Source organism: Hordeum vulgare, chromosome 3H (assembly GCF_904849725.1).
Source record: "Hordeum vulgare subsp. vulgare chromosome 3H, MorexV3_pseudomolecules_assembly, whole genome shotgun sequence".
NCBI classification, from domain to species: domain Eukaryota; kingdom Viridiplantae; phylum Streptophyta; class Magnoliopsida; order Poales; family Poaceae; genus Hordeum; species Hordeum vulgare.
Window position 1 is genome coordinate 135,419,620 of NC_058520.1, and position 20,618 is coordinate 135,440,237.

Here is a 20,618-nt window from a genome sequence, read left to right on the forward strand (position 1 = left end):
TTGTTGCTACTGTTTTCTGCGTGTCAAGTATTTATTCCTATGACCATGAGATCATATAACTCACTGACACCGGAGGAATGCTTTGTGTGTATCAAACGTCGCAACGTAACTGGGTGACTATAAAGATGCTCTACAGGTATCTCCGAAGGTGTTAGTTGAGTTAGTATGGATCAAGACTGGGATTTGTCACTCCGTGTGAGCGGAGAGGTATCTCGGGGCCCACTCGGTAATACAACATCACACACAAGCCTTGCAAGCAATGTAACTTAGTGTAAGTTGCGGGATCTTGTATTACGGAACGAGTAAAGAGACTTGCTAGTAAACGAGATTGAAATAGGTATACGGATACTGACGATCGAATCTCGGGCAAGTAACATACCGAAGGACAAAGGGAATGACATACGGGATTATATGAATCCTTGGCACTGAGGTTCAAACGATAAGATCTTCATAGAATATGTAGGATCCAATATGGGCATCCAGGTCCCGCTATTGGATATTGATCGAGGAGTCTCTCGGGTCATGTCTACATAGTTCTCGAACCCGCAGGGTCTGCACACTTAAGGTTCGACGTTGTTTTATGCGTATTAGAGTTATATGGTTGGTTACCGAATGTTGTTCGGAGTCCCGGATGAGATCACGGACGTCACGAGGGTTTCCGAAATGGTCCGGAAACGAAGATTGATATATAGGATGACCTCATTTGATTACCGGAAGGTTTTCGGAGTTACCGGGAATGACGAATGGGTTCCGGGAGTTCACCGGGGGGGGGCAACCCACCCCGGGGAAGCCCATAGGCCTTGAGGGTGGCACACCAGCCCTTAGTGGGCTGGTGGAACAGCCCAAAAGGCTCTATGCGCCAAGGAGAAGAAAATCAAGAGAGAAAAAAAAGGAGGAGGTGGGAAGGAAGGGGGACTCCCTCCCACCAAACCTAGTCCAACTCGGTTTGGGGGGGGGGAGTCCTCCCCCTTGGACTCGGCCGACCCCCTTGGGGCTCCTTGAGCTCCAAGGCAAGGTCCCCTCCCTCCCACCTATATATACGGAGGTTTTAGGGCTGATTTGAGACGACTTTTCCACGGCAGCCCGACCACATACCTCCACAGTTTTTCCTCTAGATCGCGTTTCTGCGGAGCTCGGGCGGAGCCCTGCTGAGACAAGGTCATCACCAACCTCCGGAGCACCGTCACGCTGCCGGAGAACTCTTCTACCTCTTCGTCTCTCTTGCTGGATCAAGAAGGCCGAGATCATCGTCGAGTTGTACGTGTGCTGAACGCGGAGGTGCCGTCCGTTCGGTACTAGATCGTGGGACTGATCGCGGGATTGTTCGCGGGGCGGATCGAGGGACGTGAGGACGTTCCACTACATCAACCGCGTTCTCTAACGCTTCTGCTGTACGGTCTACAAGGGTACGTAGATCACTCATCCCCTCTCGTAGATGGACATCACCATGATAGGTCTTCGTGCGCGTAGGAAAATTTTTGTTTCCCCTGCGACGTTCCCCAACACAAATATGGGAAGGGTGGCGCCCAAGAAGGGCGGGGATTATGACTTGTGTCACATCGGTGAGATATTCGGTAAGATTTAATGGGACCCTCTTGGATTCATTTGCACTGTCGTGTGGTCCGCGACAAGATGATCCACTCCCCCCCTTCTTGTTTCTGTTTTTTTTCTGATGGTCTCTCTGCACTCCTTCGACAACGTGTGTACATGGGATCTCTGTTACCTGTAAAGAATTGTCGACGCGCCCCGGGCATCTCCCATCTTTTGTTTGCAGATGATACACTCCTTTTCTTTGAGGCCTCAAGAGCTCAAGCTGAACAAGTTAAGGATTGTCTTGATCTTTATGCAAATCTACTTGTCAACTTCTTAATTATGAGAAATGGTCGATTATGTTTGGAGAAGCTTGCCCAGTCACTGCACAGGAGGACGTTCAGGATGTTCTGAATATTTCTGCCACAGGGTTTGAAGAGAAGTACTTAGGGCTGTCAACCTCTAACGGAAGAATGACGAAAGGTCGGTTTCAAAATCTTCAAGCTTAGCTTATGGAGAGGCTAGTTCAATGGGGCGGTGGGCATCTAGCCCAACCCGGCAGGGAAATTCTCAGTAAGTCAGTTGCAGAGGCACTACTAGTTTTCATCATGGGTGTTTTCAAGATGCCCTTTTCGGTCTGCGATGATCTCACTGAGATGGTCAGAAACTTTATTTGAGATCGACCAAGGGGCATCGCAAAGCTCACTGGAAATCTTGGCAAAAGTTGCAACGTCCGAAGTGCAAAGGTGGTGCCAGATTTAGGGACTATCGCCTCTTTAATCAGGCGCTGCTGGCTAGGCAGGCGTGAAGATTATTGAATCGGCCTGATAGCCTGTCTGCAAGATTGCTTAAGAGCAAATACTATCCCAGTGATAAACTGGAGGATACGGTCTTCTCAGGAAATGCCTCTTCAACTTGGACTGCAACCAGCCATGGCCTAGATCTTCTCAAGAAAGGGCTTATATGGAGAGTAGGGAATGGGAACAACATCAGAATCTGGAGGGATCCTTGGATCCCTAGATCCTTCTCTTACAGGTCCATATCATCTCAAGGTACTTGCATAATTCGATATGTGTCTCACCTACTCCAACATAATGGTGCATGGAATTACAATCTGCTCCAAGAAACATTTCTGTCTTGTGACGTTCAGGAGATTCTGAAAATCCGAGCATCTCCTAGGCTAGAGGAGGATGTGCTGGCATGGGGACCGGCGAAATCTGGAGTCTTCTCGGTGAAATAAGTTTATGAATTTGCCTTCGAGGAAACATATAGAACAACAACAGAATCTTCAAGTGCTGCTTCAGATGGTCGCCGCACGTGCTGGAAGCTTATTTGGGGAAGTTTTGTGCCTCCTACGGTCAAAAAATTTGCATGGTGCGTTGCCATGAATTCCCTTCAAACTTGGCAGAACAAATTCAAATGCACCCTAGAAACGACTGGATTATGCCCAATCTGCGAGAGGGAAGATGAATATACCTTCCATGCTCTATGCAAGTGCCCGCTAGTAGTGCAGCTCTAGGATTGTATGGATTTAGTTTGGCGTTTGCCCAAGCGTGCGGATTTGAAGAATTCAGGCACTGAATGGTTGCTGGATACACTTCACCCTCTTTCTGTGTTAGAGAGAGGCATGCTAGTGATGAGCTTATGGAGGGTGTGGCATAATCGGAATGAGGTTACTCACTAGAAAGAACCCCCTCCAATGGAGGCATCTAAACGTTTTCTGATGAGATACCTGGATTCACTACTATCACTAAATTATTCAGAGGAGGAACTGCGGAAGGGGAAGCAAGTGGTTGCTTATGGTCAGTTATCTAGATCACGATTGGTTCCGCCTCCTACTCCAAACATTAAGTGGGTTTTGCCTACGGAGGGCTGGGCTAAGCTCAACATCGATGGCTCTTGGACAGCCGATGGGCGAGCAGGTGCAGGTATGGTTCCTCGTGATAGTACAGGTCAGATCATTTACACATCATGCATGGAGCTCTTTTTCTGTAGAAATGCATTGGAAGCTGAATTAAGTTCATGTATCAAGGGTCTTTCGCTGGCTATTCAGATGACAAACCTACCTATTCAGGTAGAGATGGACTCACGGGAGGCTTTGAACATGATCATGAGTGACTTAATTGACAGATCAATCATCTCCCTACGTAGCACTACTTTTAGTTATGTTCATCGTAGTCAAAATAATGTTAGTAATTTTTTGACAAAGTATGCTAGAATGAGGTGTAGAACAATTGGTTGGCTCAACTCTGGTTTATCAGAGATTATTGAACTTTGTAATGCAGACTGTAGTACCTCCACTTGAGTAATAGTGCAAAGTTTCACCAAAAAAAAAAGTTACTCTAAGATCGTAAGCACATACGTACATTACTCGCGTGAGTGAATTGAGTGCGTCTAATTAAATTCCACATAGTAGTTGGAAGTCCGGATAAACGGCATTGCGCTTGATTATTTGATTTGTTAATTTAATTCATCTCTGCAACTCGTGGGCTCATCAACTGTGATTTGATCTAGGCTCGCAAAGTCGCGCAACGCAAGGAAAAATGGGAAAGCGGAACAACGATGGAGATACACGACGCACGGGCGTCAGATTATTCGTGCATGGACAAGTGGCTGCTGGCTCACATCAGATGTCCGCGGCCGCGCCGTCGTCCATCTCCTCGGCGCTCTTCCCGAGCAGCGGCACGAACTTGAGCATGACTTGGACGGCGTTCTTGGCGGCGATGTCGATGAAGGTGCTGGCCTCGTTCCCGAGCGCGGAGCCTCCCCCGGCGAGGTCGGAGAGCGAGCGGATGGTGAGGAACGGCACCCCCTGCGTGTGCGCCACGAGGGCCACGGCAGCGCTCTCCATCTCCACGGGGGTGCACCCGAACTGCTTGCGGAGGAACTGGCGGTACTCGGCGTTGTCCAGGAACACGTTGGCGCTGCAGCCCTTGCTGACTCGGGTGACCCGCGGCGCGCGGGGCAGGCACGTCGTGGCGTTCACGCACGCCGGCAGCTCCATGCCCTCCAGCTTCTTCGCCAGCGCGTAGTACCGCTTGCTAGCGGGCACCCAGAACGCGTGCTGCCGCACCTCCGGCTCGCCGGACTTGGGGAAGATCTCCTCCGGCTGGTACCAGATGCTGTTGAGGAGGTTCGCTGATAGCGCCGGGTTGCTCTGTCCCACGGTGTAGTCCGAGAAGTTGAGGGCGCCGTACTCCCGAGTGTAGTCGCCGGCGGCCTCCAGCGGTAGCTCGTTGTCCTTGCCGTCGCCGAATCGCTGGCCCCCGAATCAATCATCCACACATCAAATCTTGGTCGACCATGACACACGTGAAACGTGCAAAAATATTAGCGCTGATAAATCTGTACTACCTGCCAGTTCCAGAGGGAGACGTGGGCCCAGTACTCGGGGATGGTGACGTCGCCGATCTGGAGGTCCTCGTTGGCGTTGCCAGCGATGCCCCAGTGGACGATGCCCTTCACCCGGAACAGGCTCAGCAGCATCTGGGTGGTCAGACCAGCGTTGAGCTGCAACCATGGTGCAACAGTATGTTAAGTTCTGACTGTGTTTTTCCCGGCAAAAAAAAAAAAGGAAGTTCTGACTGTATTTGTGATAAACATTGTCAGTCAGATATAATGGTATGTACCAACTTACCATGCTCAGTCCTGTCATGACCATGACGACGCTTTGGCCTTCGATGGTTCCAAAGCGAAACCTTCGCCCTTCAAGCAAAAATCATTCAATAATGTTAGTATTAATTATCAACGACGTTCATGCTGATTGCATTCGTTAATCTTTACGGTGTAGTTACGACCGACTTTTACTTCTACGTACGAGTATCATTTTTCACTTCGATCGTACGTACAAAATTTCACTGAGTTCGCAGATCTGTGCCTATCATGCATGTGCTTCCATCAATACGCACATCCCATGTGCTTTCATGCAAGTCGTCCATATATTAATAATCTCCGGTCCCGCGTTCCATCACCGTGTGCTTTCATGCAAGTCGTCCGTTCTCAGGTCATGCATACACTTAACGTCTCAGTGTTTCAGCTCGTCAGGTTACTGCTTTCGAGTACCATTCAAATTCAGCACAGTACATAGTTCGGCCGGTTCTTATAAATGAGCAGGCTTGTTACTCAATTCAACCATATTCTTTCCGAATTTCTGACTCCGACAGTGATATTTATGAATAGGCTTGTTTCTTATTACGTTTATTTCTTTGACCCAAACAAACCGTTGACATTTCAAGCTTAAGAAAACATCATCGATCACGTATTACCAACAGTGTCATTTCATGTCAGATTATTTTTGCACATGACGTACGATGCTTGATCTGATTAGACTGAAAACGTACCATTTGAGTAGAGTATTTACCTTGGATGTCCATGTTAGGGATGCTCTTGCTGGCCACGAAGCTGGGCGACTCGAGCACAGGAACCATCTCGTAGGTGTTGGGCACGACGAGGCCGACGAACGGCCCGGCGCGGTTCGCCCGGCGGATGGCTGCCCACGTCTTCTGAGTGATGTACCCCTCCGCCGCCGTGGCCATTAGCGTCACCGCCACGAGGACGACGGCCATGAGCTGCTGCCGAACACCACCCATGGTCGAGCTAGCTCCGTTTCTCGATATGACGAGACTTGTTTTGTGTGCTGTGCCTGATTGGAGTGTGAGCGTCCCTGTGCAGAGCTGGCGCACGTATATATAGCAAGTTAGGTACAGCCAGGGGTTGGAGCTGTGGGGGAGTTGCTACGGAGTAAATCCAAGGAACGCGATCCGAATGATGCGGTGCACATTTTTTCACGTATATCTATAGCTAGTTGGTACTAAAAATGTCAACTAACAAACCCTAAAAATTCCCAGATCCCGAAATTGGTTGGTGGAGATCGATAGCGTAGAGATGCTGGTGTGGTAAGGGACCATCGGATGAGTATATCATCCGTAGATAATAATACGACCTGCAAACACAACTCGCATCATATACACTCTCTCCTAGAGCATCTTAGAACATGTACAGTTTAAGCGATTGGATAATCGCTTAGCAAAAGAGATCAGTTTCTTTTTTGTGAGTCCCTTGATGAGACATCAATATTTTTAAGAGAAAGTATGTTTTTGTTTATCTCACAGGAAAAAAAAGTATGTTTTTGGTCCATCAAGATTTTTTGATATACATTTGATCCTTCAAGGTATGTATTTTTGGTTAAGAGAAAGTATGTTTTTGGTTACCTCACAGAAAAAAAAAGTATGTATTTTTTGATATACATTTTTTAAGAATGAGAGTGTTCTCAGGCAGAACCCGTGATTCCGATACAAGCTAGCTACCATGGCCGTGGGGCAGCATGGGGGCTAGGGTTGACGGCCGGGATGGAGATGCGGCTGACATCGTTCTCGATGCATTGTGGTCGAAGGTGAAGCATTCTTGCCGGGGTATACACCCTGTCTGGCGTTGGCCAGACTGTCGGAGGCGATGTCCGTGGACATCGTCAGCTTCTTGAAGTATTCGTCGTGGCTGCATCTTGACCTTCGTCGTGCTTCGAGTGAAAATCTAGATTCTTTGGATTGGACAGTGGCGGCACTCCGGTGCCGTAACATTTTTGAAGACACCGCCTTGGCACTCTCGGTTCATTGGCCAGCAACTTCCCATCTTCGCTTCGTTGAGGGCTCCATCATCACCATAGTATTCCTTCTTGTTTATCTTTTGTCTTTGTGGTGGTGGATGGGGTTTTGTAGTTGTTCTCTGGTACCTGTGTATCTTGCCTCGGGTGTGTGGGTTCTGTTGTGATGTTGTGTGTTGTGTTCTTAGAGTTGTAAGTTGATCATGCTTTATCTACAAAGCGGGACGAAAGCCTTTTTCGTCATACTAGCGGAGGCCTCTAAAAGCTCAAGTGCATAACAGACGACTAAAGCATGTTGATAAGGTCAAAAGAGGCTGGCGTAGACCGAACTTGACATATTTGTAAAGAGAGATCTGAAGGAATGGAGTATCACCTGAAAGTGCAGTCATGTCCTTAATCGTGTTTTGGTGTTGCTGACAACACACATATAGATAACTAATCACTAATCCCCTTTAAGTTGTTGTTAATGATCATATGTTGATAAGGACAAGCTCATGTGCTAACAAGGACAAGATCAAGATAAGCATTCCTGAGTACTACATGCTTGAATCTTGTGGATGTTCACATGGTGGACAGATGAAGATGAATACACAAGCTAGGCCTTCCACATTGTGTATGGGAGAGCTTCTTGAAGACTTCATCATGTCTTGCTTTCATCTTGAGTCAAGAAGGAACAACAACACCAAGCTCAAGTGAAAGGGCTAACTCAAAGGTATCAGTTCATTTGACGTTAGTGGTGCGGAGTGATGATCATCGAATAAAAGTATACACGCAAGTATAGATCATCGGTACCCTTCTTTTAAGATTCTTGAGTCTTTAGGGATCCCGCACTATTAAGAGGGGATCACTGGGTATTGCGAGAAATTTGCTCAAACTACATCTCTACTTCTCTGCTCATGCCACATCTCCACTGCTCTGCTTTGATCCCAAAACAGAACCAAAGCCTCGGACATCCGGCCCCCTCCGGACGTCCGAGGACCGGACGCCCAACCACTTCGGAAATCCGGAACCCTATACCAGAGCCAAAGTCTCGGACATCCGGCTCCCTCCGGACGACCGAGGACCGGACGCCCGACCACTTAGGAAAACCGGAACCTTGCACCAGAGAAATCCAGAGTCAAATAACTCAGACTTCCGGCCTCTCCCTGTCGTCCGAGGGCCGGACGTCCGACCACTTTCGGAAATTCGGTGCCCTTGAACAGAGCCGTACTCTTGGACATCCGGGGCCGTCCGGACGTCCGGAAACCGTCGGACGTCCGACCACTGTCAGACTTAAGTGACCACAACGGTTATTTTAGTCTCCCCACTATATATACCCCCCTCCCACTTCGTGAGAGGGGGTCCAACACAGCCATATCTTCATCAGAACACATTTCTACCTCGCACACATTTGCTCACACCAAATCTTAGATCCCAAGAGCATTTGTGAGCCCCTTTGAGAGTTGTTCCAATCAAAAGATAGATCTTCTCCCTCTCCTCCTCTCAACCCAAGATATTTGAGATTTGAGCAAGTTTTGAGCATTCCCCGTGATCTTGTTACTCTTGGAGGTTGGAGACTCCTACGCGGTAGGAGTTCTTCGGAGAGGAATCAATCCGTGTGATTACCCCCGGAAAAGTTTGTGAGGGTTTGGAAGCCACCTCAAAGGCTTACCACTAGTGGTTGAGAAACACCTTCGTGGTGTTATCTTAAAGGGAGAATAGGGTGAGCCTTCGTGGCGTTGGTGTGCCTTCGTGGTAACATCCACCTCTCTAACGATGACTAGCTTCCCTCCAAGGAAGTGAACATCGGGATACATCTTTGTCTCAGTGACCTTGGTTATCCCTAACCCTAACTCCTTAATTGTGGTTTACTTGTGTTACTTGAGCATACATACATTTCATATTGTTTGTGCTCATTATATTGTGTTGGCTATTTCTTTGTACAAGATTAATCGTTCAAGCATACCCTCTATATCCACACGTTCACACTTGCAGCTTTTGATATATCGTGTGCTATAGTGTGATCTAGTATCTTGTGTCATTCACCTACTCGTCGTGTGATATAGCTCAAGTAAGTTTGTGTAACTTACTTGTGCTTGTTAGTAACCGTGTTGTGTCCATCTTGGTAGATCGTGTTGTTGGTGCACGTTGCGGTGCCTATTGCATTTAGGATTTGTGCTTGAAAAGTATCCTCTTAGTTTATTTCCGCATTAGGTTTAAGCCAAATTCGAAGAAGTTTTTAAATAGCCTATTCACCCCCCTCTATGTGTCATCGTGGTCCTTTCAATTGGTATCAGAGCAAGGTCTCTCTTTAATTAGGTTTCACGACCTAGAGAGCATCGATGTCGACTATTGGATTAGTGCACAATGACACCTTTGACTTTGATGGCACAAATTATACCCTATGGAGAATTCGTATGCTTCATCACTTTCGGGCCATGGGCCCAAATACTTTACGAATTGTTCTTGTAGGGATTGCCGACAAAAAGGATGATGTATCTTCATCTACTAAATAAATGTATCTTGATTGTGAGGCTTTTCTTGCCATTCATCGAACCATAAGTCCTGAAGTGTTTAAGTCTATCTCGACTTGCAAGTCAGCTCATGAAGTTTGGACTAAACTTGAAGATATATATGGTGGGTCCAATCTTGATGAAGACAATATTATGATGAAGGAGTTGGTGCATGAGATCTTCACTCTTTTCGATCATAAAGAGTCCACCACTACTTCCATATCCGATTGCTTGCACACCTCAGCATCTTCAATCTCACAAGGTAATGACATGGTGAGTGAAGAAATATATGTTGATGAAAATGTCATAGCCTCTATGGACACGAGCATATCTAGCACCACACATAGTGTAAATTATTGTGCTGATAGGTCATGCATTTCACCTAAAGATCGCTCGACAAATGTCTCTGGTGATATGCCTGCTTTCCCGTGTCCTCTTGATCAAAATATCTTGTTTCTCCCTAGTTGCTCTAAGACTAATAATTTAGGGGAAATCAAGAAATATGAAGTACTTTTGACTAATGAAGAATCTGATTCACCAAAAGAATCATCATCAACTCCTCGAGTTCACATGTGCCTCATGGCAAGAGGTAATAATGAGGTATCATCTTCCCTGTGCAATAACGATGATATTTGCGATGAGGATGATGATGATGACTTGACTGAAAATATCTATGTGATCAGTAAAATTCTTCATAAAGCTAAAAATAACGCTCTTCAAAGATTCCAAGATGTTCTTGCTTACTTGGAAAATTGTAATGATTCACTTAATCATGAACAAGCTAAAAGTGAACAACTTGAACATGAACTTGATAAGAGTCATCAAGCATGTAGAGACTTAAGATCTTCAAAAGGAGAGATTGAAGTTGCTCATGATAAACTTAAAAATGATTTTGAGGTCCTTCTCCTTGAATGCAATAATGTCAAGGGAGAGCTCATCAAAACCTCTAAGATCTATGAGGAGCTTCAATCTACTCATGAGAAGTCTCTATTTGCTACTTACTGCTCTCATATTGTTGATGATACTTGTACATCTAACTCTACCTCATTTGAAGTATCAACATTGAAGGAGAATATTGAGCTACGTGCTCAACTTGATTTACTAACTAGCAATTATGGGAAGTTAGAAGAAAACCATGTAATGCTCACAAGCTCTCATGCCGATCTTCTAACATCCCATAATGTGCAAAAGTTAGCTCATGAGGCTATCATCACCAAGGTAACATCAAGTGAGCCTCATATGAACAATGGCACTACTTCTAGTCAAACTACTATATTTCCATGTGCTAGTCCTCGTAATTCGTCTACTCATAATGTTGCTACCTCGTGTGATGAATTACTTTCCTTGCCTTGTTGCTCTAACATTGAAGCTTACACTTCCTCTAGTACTTGCGTTGATACTAACCATGCAGAGGAAATCGAAGAGCTCAAGGCCCAAGTCACTTCTTTGAAGAAAGACTTGGAACAGTGTCATGAAGGGATGTCCACACTCAACAACGTCCTATGTGAACAAACATCCCCGAATGACAAAAATGATGTTGGAGTAAACTCAAACAAGAACAAGAGGGGCCTAGAACAAGTCAAGAATTCGGCCAAAATCATTTGCTTCAAGTGCAAAGTTAAAGGGCACCATGTTAGATCTTGCCCTCTGAAGACGAAGTCTCAAAGTCACAAGCAACAAGGGAAGCGGCCACAAACTCAATCACATACTCAGCTACAAGTTGAAGGAAGGCCTCTTCCCAATAAGACCCAAGCCAACACTCCCCGAGGTGAGAAATCAACTCGGAAGAAAGCAAAGGGTAGGTGTTGCTACTTATGTCGTGAGAAGGGTCACGTCGCTTCGTCTTGCACGAGAGGTAACTTATCCAACCCAATCACTATTGATGATATCTATTCCCTTGGGAAGGATAAGGTTGGCAATGTGTTTGCCAAGTTTGTTGGTACTCAAAATGGTGTCAAGAAAAGAACCATTTGGGTTGCCAAGCCTACTGTGACTAACCTCTTAGGACCCAACGTAGTTGGGGACCAACAAGCTCAAACTTGATCAATAGGTGACTTTGGAGGACATTGGAGACTTGGATACACAATGAAGATTTGAGGACTCTCCATCATTTGTATTATCTCAAGCCAAGTCATTTGGATTATCAAGCCCATATCCCATATCCAGTGTGCCTCTTTGCGGTAACTTGTACTTACATTGTTTACATTGAAAGTTGCGTGCCCCACTCCTTCTCATGTCAAGGTTTGGTACCTAGCATGTACTTTGACATGTTGCGCCTACTAGTATGATTGTTATGTGTTATCTATCATGTGTAGGTCGTTATGTATGTCATATAGTTGTGTGTAGTCCTGATCATTACTTGCATCCTAGTTGCACCGTTGTGTGGGTCTTTTGAGACGTTAATAGCTCATCACATTAAGGGGCAGTGTTCTGCTCTACGCACATCACTAACCCAAAATGTGTATATATGTATTGGACTCCATCTAGTATTCACGGTGCAAGGTTATCCAATCATTTCGTTGGATGTCAAAGCCATCCGAAGTTCAAATTGGCATCCACTTATCAGCTTAGTTGGATGATTGATTGCCTTGTATTATAAATACATGGATTATCACATTAAGGGAGTGTGATATGCTTTGTGCACGTCACATCCCCTGGTAAGATAAACATCCGATGTATGCCACTCAGAATCTACCACATGGGGTTATTCTATAACTGTGTGGCGTGTCATGCTCCACATGTCTTAATTCGCATAATAACCCTGTTGGTGTCTAAATCCCTTAGATGTGCGTGAGTATGACGTTCTACTACACCAATACTCATGGCTTAGCCGCTAGATCGTACTTAAAAGAAGGGCATAGTTGATGCATGCCTTTCGAATTATTTCTCTACACTATGATCTAACTAATTGGGATGTTAACGTACGACATCTAAACATTATGCTTATGGTTAAACTCCCATACCACACTTGTGTGAGTATAAAACGATCTTTGTGCTCATTTGGAATCTACCACCACTGATAATTCTAAATACCATTGTGTTCTCTCACACATGGTATCTCTGGCTTGGTAGTGTTTTTCATGGTCATTCTATTTCGGCTTTGTCTTCATTTGACCTACATAACTTGCCGAGAAATTCATGTGTCTCCCGGTAATCTCCCATGCATGTCTTTGAGCTCGTACTATTTATTTCATAATGTTGTGGGAGTTATAATCATATTACCTACACTTATACATCTAATGGGGTGAGACATGCATGTAAGGTTGTGCAAAATGCATACCTTACATGGTTTGATACTTTGACCGGTTCATGTGTTGAACTTGGGGTGCTATCATATGTTGATTTGTCACCCTGATCCTTTTTGGACGACATGAATGTTCTGTAATTGACAATTATGTGTTCATTTATCCAAATTATATATCCTTGGATTTTGATAGGCTTGTGTAGGCATATCTACTATGTGTAGATGCACATGCCGTGTCTATCGTATCTTTGATCCGATATATGTATATGGTAAATCAGACGTATCCTTTAAAAGGTTAAGGTGTGCTTGAAAGTAAAACTTATATCTGTATGCACATAATTGAGTGATCTTACCCTATATATATTGTAGTTGGACTAACTACTTCGGACCCAATAAGTTTGGGGACCATATTGTGCTTAAATGGTGGTTTAGGTACTTTGGAGAAGCATTGCTATCTTGACTTATTCTCAGAAGAAGATGGTGCTGGTCACGAAGAAATTAGAGTCAAGACAGGACTCGGCTACTTCTACGCCATACCAATGCTTTTCCGGTAACAAGTATTTACTTCATGCATGTATAACGTTAGAGTCAACCCTGTGTAGGTTGCATCATTGCATGAACATAATAGTTTTTCCACTTTGTAATTTCCTGCATGTCCTTGTCAATCACACTAATGAAATGCTTAGTGTTGGTGTTCTCTTAGCACTCCATGGTCATATGAATGAGAAAATTTTGTGTCATGGCCCTTGTGTCATGTGCCTTGCTCTTATAATAGGATAACTTGTGCATGATCCTATGCACTCATGCGTTTGACCGTATTTTGGACCCACACTTATCATAGTAATCGAGTTAGAAGATTTACATCATACCATGTCCAAAATATGTTAGTTGAGAGGCCCTTGGTTGCTACACATGCGAGAATACTCCTTATCACCTCACCATCATGAGCAAGACAGAAAATGCTTAAGTGTCCCTGTCTCGAGGTAGCACTCGAACTTGGTGGTTAAACCCACCACACACTCCATTGTTCGAGCGTTGGGAAGGTATAGTCACTATATGAAATACTGTTGGATGTTACCTTTGCTCTATTCACTTGAACCATCTCACCATCATGTTCAGCCCTGTCTGCCTCCCTCTCGGACGTTCGGCACGGCTCGTTCGTCCGACGCCTGTTCCTGTCCGGACGTCCGACCATCCTCGGTCGTCCGATCGTTGACAGCTTCCGGATGTCCGGCGCCCGTCGGTCGTCCGACACATCGGGGATCCTCTATAAATAGAAGCTGGAGGGCGCGGGTCTGGGCTTTGCCCTAACCACCACGCACCTCCTCCTCCCCTATTTCGCCCCAGCCGCCGCCGCGCCATCCCCTGGCCCTTCCTCACTGCTGGTGGGCCGTTCTTCACCGGATTCGTCTCCCTCCGGTCACCACCCTGGCCGGATCCACCTCCTGACGTTCCTCGCAGCCAGGATCTTCCGCCATGCCTCGGATCAAGCACTCAACACGCAAGCCCGCTGCCGGTTCATCCGCTCGTGCCACTCATGGTACGGGGTCGGATGGCTCGGACGAATACCGCCGTCTCGTTAAACGGGTCGCCCGGCGTCCGGTTCGCTCAGTTCGCTCGTCTCCCTCGGAAGGCTCAGACTTTGAGGACGAACTTGAAGTTCAAGAACGGACGGAATTTGTAGCTGTGTGGAAGAATCTTCCGAAGACGGGCTCTCGCAAGCCATCTTACATGCCCTCGCCTCTTCCCGAACAGCCCGAAGGTGATGCTCGTCGCATCTACCTTGAACCTTCTCCTGCTTTAGGTCGTGAAGTCAAGGACATCACCAAGGTTCCTAAGTCTTCCTACTTTACATTCCGCCGCGATGTTAACCAATTTTCTGTTAAACGTGACTCTATGGACTCACATTTCCACACACACGTCCAAGCGGACATCTTTTCTACTGTCATCGTTCCTAAGGATCTCCCAGTACATCATTATATTGATCTTGAGCATATTCGCACTCACCCATCAAAATACCCGGGTGCCATTGAGCTCATTGAGTCATCGGGGCTCGCTGCCCCCTTTGCTTTTCGGTGCGATTTTAACAGTGCCGCTATTCATCAATTTTATGCCACGTGTTTCTTTGGCTCAAACAACACTGTTAGCTGGATGACTTCTGATGTTGAGTTCACAGCCTCTTATGCTGAGTTTGTTGCCGCACTCGGTTTCCCAGACTCCGGCACCAAAATCCATAAGAGTGATCCTAACCATGCACCTAAGCCCATTGAGGCATGTGGCTCTCTCCTCAAACCACTTCGTGAACTTGATGCAGACGAACGGATGAAGGATCTTAACCAAGTATCCATCTGGCGCTCTCCCTTCTTTATCATATTTCAATGTCTTATCCGCACCATCTATCCCAAGATGGGTGACAGGGGAACCTGCAGTGGCTACTGTATTGATATCATGTCACATTTACACGATTTCCCCAAGCGCAAGATTAATGTGCCTCACTTTCTCTGGCATGAGATTCGGCTCGCTAGTCTTCAATACAAGCGAGCCTTCCCTCATGCCCCCTTCATCTAGGCCTTTATTCACCATGTTGCTGAATTCACTGTTGCTCCCACTCACACGCATCACAAGTGGGCCATTCCCAATCACATGGCGGATGACTATGCTCCTAAGAAAACCTCATGCACCTCCACTCGCCGCACTGCTTCCCGGTCAGCAACCCCTTCATCCAGCTCAGCTCCTCTCGGTCGCTTTGCCAAATTCATTGGCAAGGCACATTCTGCCATGATGAAGGCTTTCTCTTTCCAGTGCGGTCAAACTCATGATGTGGTTTTTTGCCTCGTCTCCTCCAAGAATGCCCTCAAGGCTCGTCTGAGATACTCGGGCGCTCTTGATGTGAGTGATGATGAGGATCTTCCTGCTGCTCCTCCTTCTGACTTTGGCTTCTCATCTGGCCCTGAGTGGGCTGACTTCCTTCATAAGGCTGGTGGCAGTGGCCTGCTTGATGATGATGATGTTGATGAGGGTGATATTTGAGTATGTGGTAGCATTGTCGGGTTCCTTCCTTTTTGGTCCTTGATGCCAAAGGGGGAGGATATTATCTTATCTTAGTTTCGATTTTTGTTTCTCTCATAATGTATGGTATGATGTAGTATGTCGAACTTAATGATGTGTCATCACGTAACGATACTTATGGATGATGTGCTATGCCATCACTTATGGATGATGTATTGTTAAACTATCATGTGGTGATGAGATATCATGATATTATCGTTGTGTCATATGATGATGAGTTTTATGCTATCCTATTGATTCATATGATATGCTTTGATTCATATGATATGCTATGAATTATTGTTTCATATGATATGCTTTGATTCATATGATATGCTATGAATTATCTATATGCTGACAACACACATATAGATAACTAATCACTAATCCCCTTTAAGCTGTTGTTAATGATCATATGTTGATAAGGACAAGCTCATGTGCTAACAAGGACAAGATCAAGATAAGCATTCCTGAGTACTACATGCTTGAATCTTGTGGATGCTCACATGGTGGACAGATGAAGATGAATACACAAGCTAGGCCTTCCACATTGTGTATGGGAGAGCTTCTTGAAGACTTCATCATGTCTTGCTTTCATCTTGAGTCAAGAACGAACAACAACACCAAGCTCAAGTGAAAGGGATAACTCAAAGGTATCAGTTCCTTTGACGTTAATGGTGCGGAGTGATGATCAGCGAATAAAAGTATACACGCAAGTATAGATCATCGGTACCCTTTTTTTTATGTTTCTTGAGTCTTTAGGGATCCCGCACTATTAAGAGGGGATCACTGGGTATTGCGATAAATTTGCTCAAACTACATCTCTACTTCTCTGCTCATGCCACATCTCCACTGCTCTGCTTTGATCCCAAAAGAGAACCAAAGCCTCGGACATCCGCCCCCCTTCGGACGTCCGAGGGCCGGACGCCCGACCAGTTCGGAAATACGGAACCCTATACCAGAGCCAAAGTCTCGGACATCCGGCTCCCTCTATCCGAGGACCGGACGCCCGACCACTTCGGAAAATCGGAACCTTGCACCAGAGAAATCCAGAGTCAGATAACTCGGACTTCCGGCCTCTCCCTGTCGTCCGAGGGCCGGACGTCCGACCACTTTTGGAAATCCGGTGCCCTTGAACAGAGCCGTACTCTCGGACATCCGGGGCCGTCCGGACGTCCGGAAACCGTCGGACGTCACTACAAGAAGTATGCTCATACATGATGTTTTTAAGACGTCGTTGATGAATTCGTCATAAATCTATGACGAATTCATCCGAGATTGTCGTAAACCGTTTGAGGGGATCAAATCTACATATAAATTACGACGATGTGAGTCAAAAACGTCGTAACCACATAAGATGAGATCGTCATAACTTTTACGACGATTATAAAAATGTCGTAACATGTTCTAACTATGTTGACATGTCACTCGTGGGTCCATTATATTCCACCTCATCCATGTATTGAACTGTTTTTTATACCACTTTTTTGTTGGGCTATTTTTTCATCTTACTTTTATATTGGGCTGGTAATTTATCCTCCATGCTTGCTAATGGGTTGGTTTCTGGTCTGTCATAATATTTTATATTATACATAATATATTGTCTAATATTTTTAAAATGAGTTGCTACATTTTTACAACAAAGATTTGGTAGGTTCTTTACAAAAAACCTATTTTCTGGCACTTCGAAAATAGAAAATGATTTTTTTGTGCAAACAAAATGTAAAATCTCTTTGACAACGTTGTTTGTCATACCAACATACACACATGTGGACAATATTGGGTCATTGTAACAAACTATAAGAGGATAAAATATAAGAGAAACAAACAAACAACAAAAATTTTATATAAGCTTAATTCTGATTGGTGGGATGTGCTATGGTCTAAAGAATATGAAATTGGACATGGTATTGGTTCATCATTTTTAGAAGGTGTGAAAAAATATTTGAGAAATTTGCTAAATATTAACATGTTTATTTTATCAAAAGTAATAGGTAAACAAACACAATTTTGTTTGCTGATTTCCTATTGGCTAAAACCTCCTTTCCTCGGATCAATGACGTGACACGGCAGTCAGCCCCACTTTAGCTGATCTGAGCCGTTAAAGCCAACAGATCGAACGTCTCTCAATGAATCCAAACGCTGCGGGGGGAAAAACCGCGCAAACCCTACCCTCGTCCCACCCAGACCGATCCACCCCTCCCATCGTCTCGTCTCTCCAAATTCGATCCACCCCGCCTCCATCTCCCACCGACCGCCGCCACCCCACCCACCTCTCATGGATGGAACAAGCCCCGCTGGCGAGCGACCCCAACACCAGTGGCGGTTGCCGGTGCCACCTCCCTCTTCTCACTGGCCGGAGATCCACCTCCCGAGTCCACCTTCTCCCGACGAACCCCCCCTGCCCAGGGGCGGCCGACTGCGATGGTGAGGGAGCTGCGCATCAACACCGCGCATGGAAATCAGAATCAAGTTGTGAAATTACGCCACCGGCGGATCAAAATCGGAGCATTCCTTCCCCATTCCCCACCCCCGATCTCGGCCCTAGCCGCCGCCGCCTCCAGCCTCCCGACCGCCGTCTCCGCCGCGCGGGCCGACCTCCCCGCCCCCGGAGTCTCCCGCGCCCGCGGCGGGTCCATGCCGGCGGCGGGGATGGACAAGGTGATAGCGACGGTGAGCGGCTACCACGGCAACGATCGGCACAGGCTCGTGAAGCTCATCTCGGAGGCCGGCGCCAGCTACGTCGGTTCCATGAGCAGATCCATAACCCACGTGGTAATCTCTTCGCGCCCGTCGTCGACCCCGGTCTTCGCCGCACCCGCTGATTCGCGTTGCCTTGTTTGAGCCGCGATTAGGTTTGCTGGAGGCTCGAGGGGAAGAAGTACGACATCGCGAGGCGGCTCCGGGTCCGCATCGTCAGCCACTGCTGGTTCCTCGACTGCCTCCGGCAGGGGAGGCGCCTCCCCGAGGGCCCCTACACCATGGAAAGGTAGCTTTTTTATCGCCGTGCAGTTATACACGTAGTGGTGCATGGTGAATTGCTTCTGCTGTGTAAGTGGATGGATTAGTTAGAAGGGATGATTCTACGAGTGAATGCGAAAGAAAATTGGGGCCAGGAATTGTTTTCACGGCTTGTTTCTGATTTCCATGTGCATGTTTGCAGCAGCAGTTTAATTTGTTGTGACAGAGCGATGCACATCTTTGACCCCACCGGCTCTGGCTATAACTCCACGTTAACATGATATAAACGTGTAAAACCACTAGCTGTGTCTTTGATGTAGATACTTACAGTTCTTTACGCGTTGCTTAGTTGATGCCTTGTAATAGACTAGCCAAAGTAGCATGATGCCTTTTTCTTACTAGCGAATGCAGAAATTGTGCTAACAACTATCTTCCAACTGAATGTTTGCAAGTGCTGAGGAGATGGTGGAACGAGGCGTGGAGGCGCTGCGAGCTCAAGAGCCCATAGCTGCAGATGTTGGAGGTCGGGCTGGAGATAGCATTGATTGAGGTTGTGCCGCTCGTCGCCAGTTAACTACAGGTTGGTCAATAGTAGGGTGCTTCTGGCTCTTATTGGCTTGTAACATGGTCATCTATTATTAACCTGGATTAATCTCGTCTGCCTTGATTTAACAATGATATGCGTGTTTGTCTGTCATCAAGCATTTAGAATGGAACTAGTGAGGTATTATTTGGAAATCTAGGATAAATGCCAAGGACCTAGTTGTTATTTTGGCTCTGAATCGAATGGTTGATGTTGCGTTAGGAAAAACTAGGCGCGACACAGTTTTATTTCTTCCTACTCAAAAGTAAAAAGTGAATTTGGTGGATCTAGTATGGGAGATTATTCTTTGAATCTGCATATCTTTTGTGAAATGTGTCATATGCAAACATCTCACCGCGTTTCTCCTGGTTCTCTTTAACTTTAATTGTTTCTTTTCATGCTTAAAAAAGGTTTATTTTCCTTTTAGAAGTTTGCTGTGTATCAGAACATGTTTGTGGACTTTAACTACTGTATTCCAGATTATGCTACCAACCAAAATCAAATAATTAATTCAAATACTCCAGTGTTAGTTGCGATTACAGTGCAACAAAACAAACAACATCAACAACATGAATCTTGATGCAGTTTAGATGGTTTATCATGTGCAGATAGCCAAATACATGCAGGCTGTGGCGCCCATCAGAAAATAATGATGATAGTGCTACTGTGACTTTTAGTGTTTCTGTGTGGATTCTTGGTGTGGTTGTGGCTTCTTTTCTTTCTTGTTGAGCTCTCTGTTCCTGCTTACCTACTTGTGGTTGGCGCCTTGGCTGGTGCAGCAGCACAACATCATACCAACTAGAAAAACTGCTTCGTGTTTTAGCTGATTCTCGGCAAGTTCGGTCTCTGAATTGCTAAGTGGTAGTATGGTGACTAATATTTTTGCCTCCTCTTAGTTTCTCTCAAGTCAAGTCTAGTCCAGTTAGGCTCTTTTTTAGTCTTGATAGGTACTACTGATTTGGACTGGTGTTTTCCTGAAATTATATGCTGGTTTCATCAGCTGAGTGGAAATGCTTCTGTTTCTTTTTGTATGCACGTGGTACCTTAGAAAGAAGACTGAGGGATTGTGTGTTAAGGAAGTACGGTGATCTGAACTTTGTTCTCCCAGGTAGATGCATGCTTTCAATTCTGTTGGATCCATTCCTTCCTTTTGATTTACTT

The 20,618-nt window shown here is 45.8% G+C and overlaps 1 protein-coding gene across 1 annotated transcript; it reads right to left on the reverse strand.

Annotated features, from left to right (window-relative positions):
• Positions 1-3,946: 3,946 nt before the first annotated feature.
• On the reverse strand, positions 3,947-6,202 carry LOC123443258 (bark storage protein A). Its single transcript, XM_045119577.1, has 4 exons — positions 5,891-6,202; positions 5,168-5,235; positions 4,885-5,040; positions 3,947-4,789 (listed from the first exon to the last, which is right to left on the reverse strand). The coding sequence occupies exons 1-4, from the start codon at positions 6,117-6,119 to the stop codon at positions 4,157-4,159; spliced, it is 1,086 nt and encodes a 361-aa protein (XP_044975512.1). The 5' UTR covers positions 6,120-6,202; the 3' UTR covers positions 3,947-4,156.
• Positions 6,203-20,618: the final 14,416 nt, after the last annotated feature.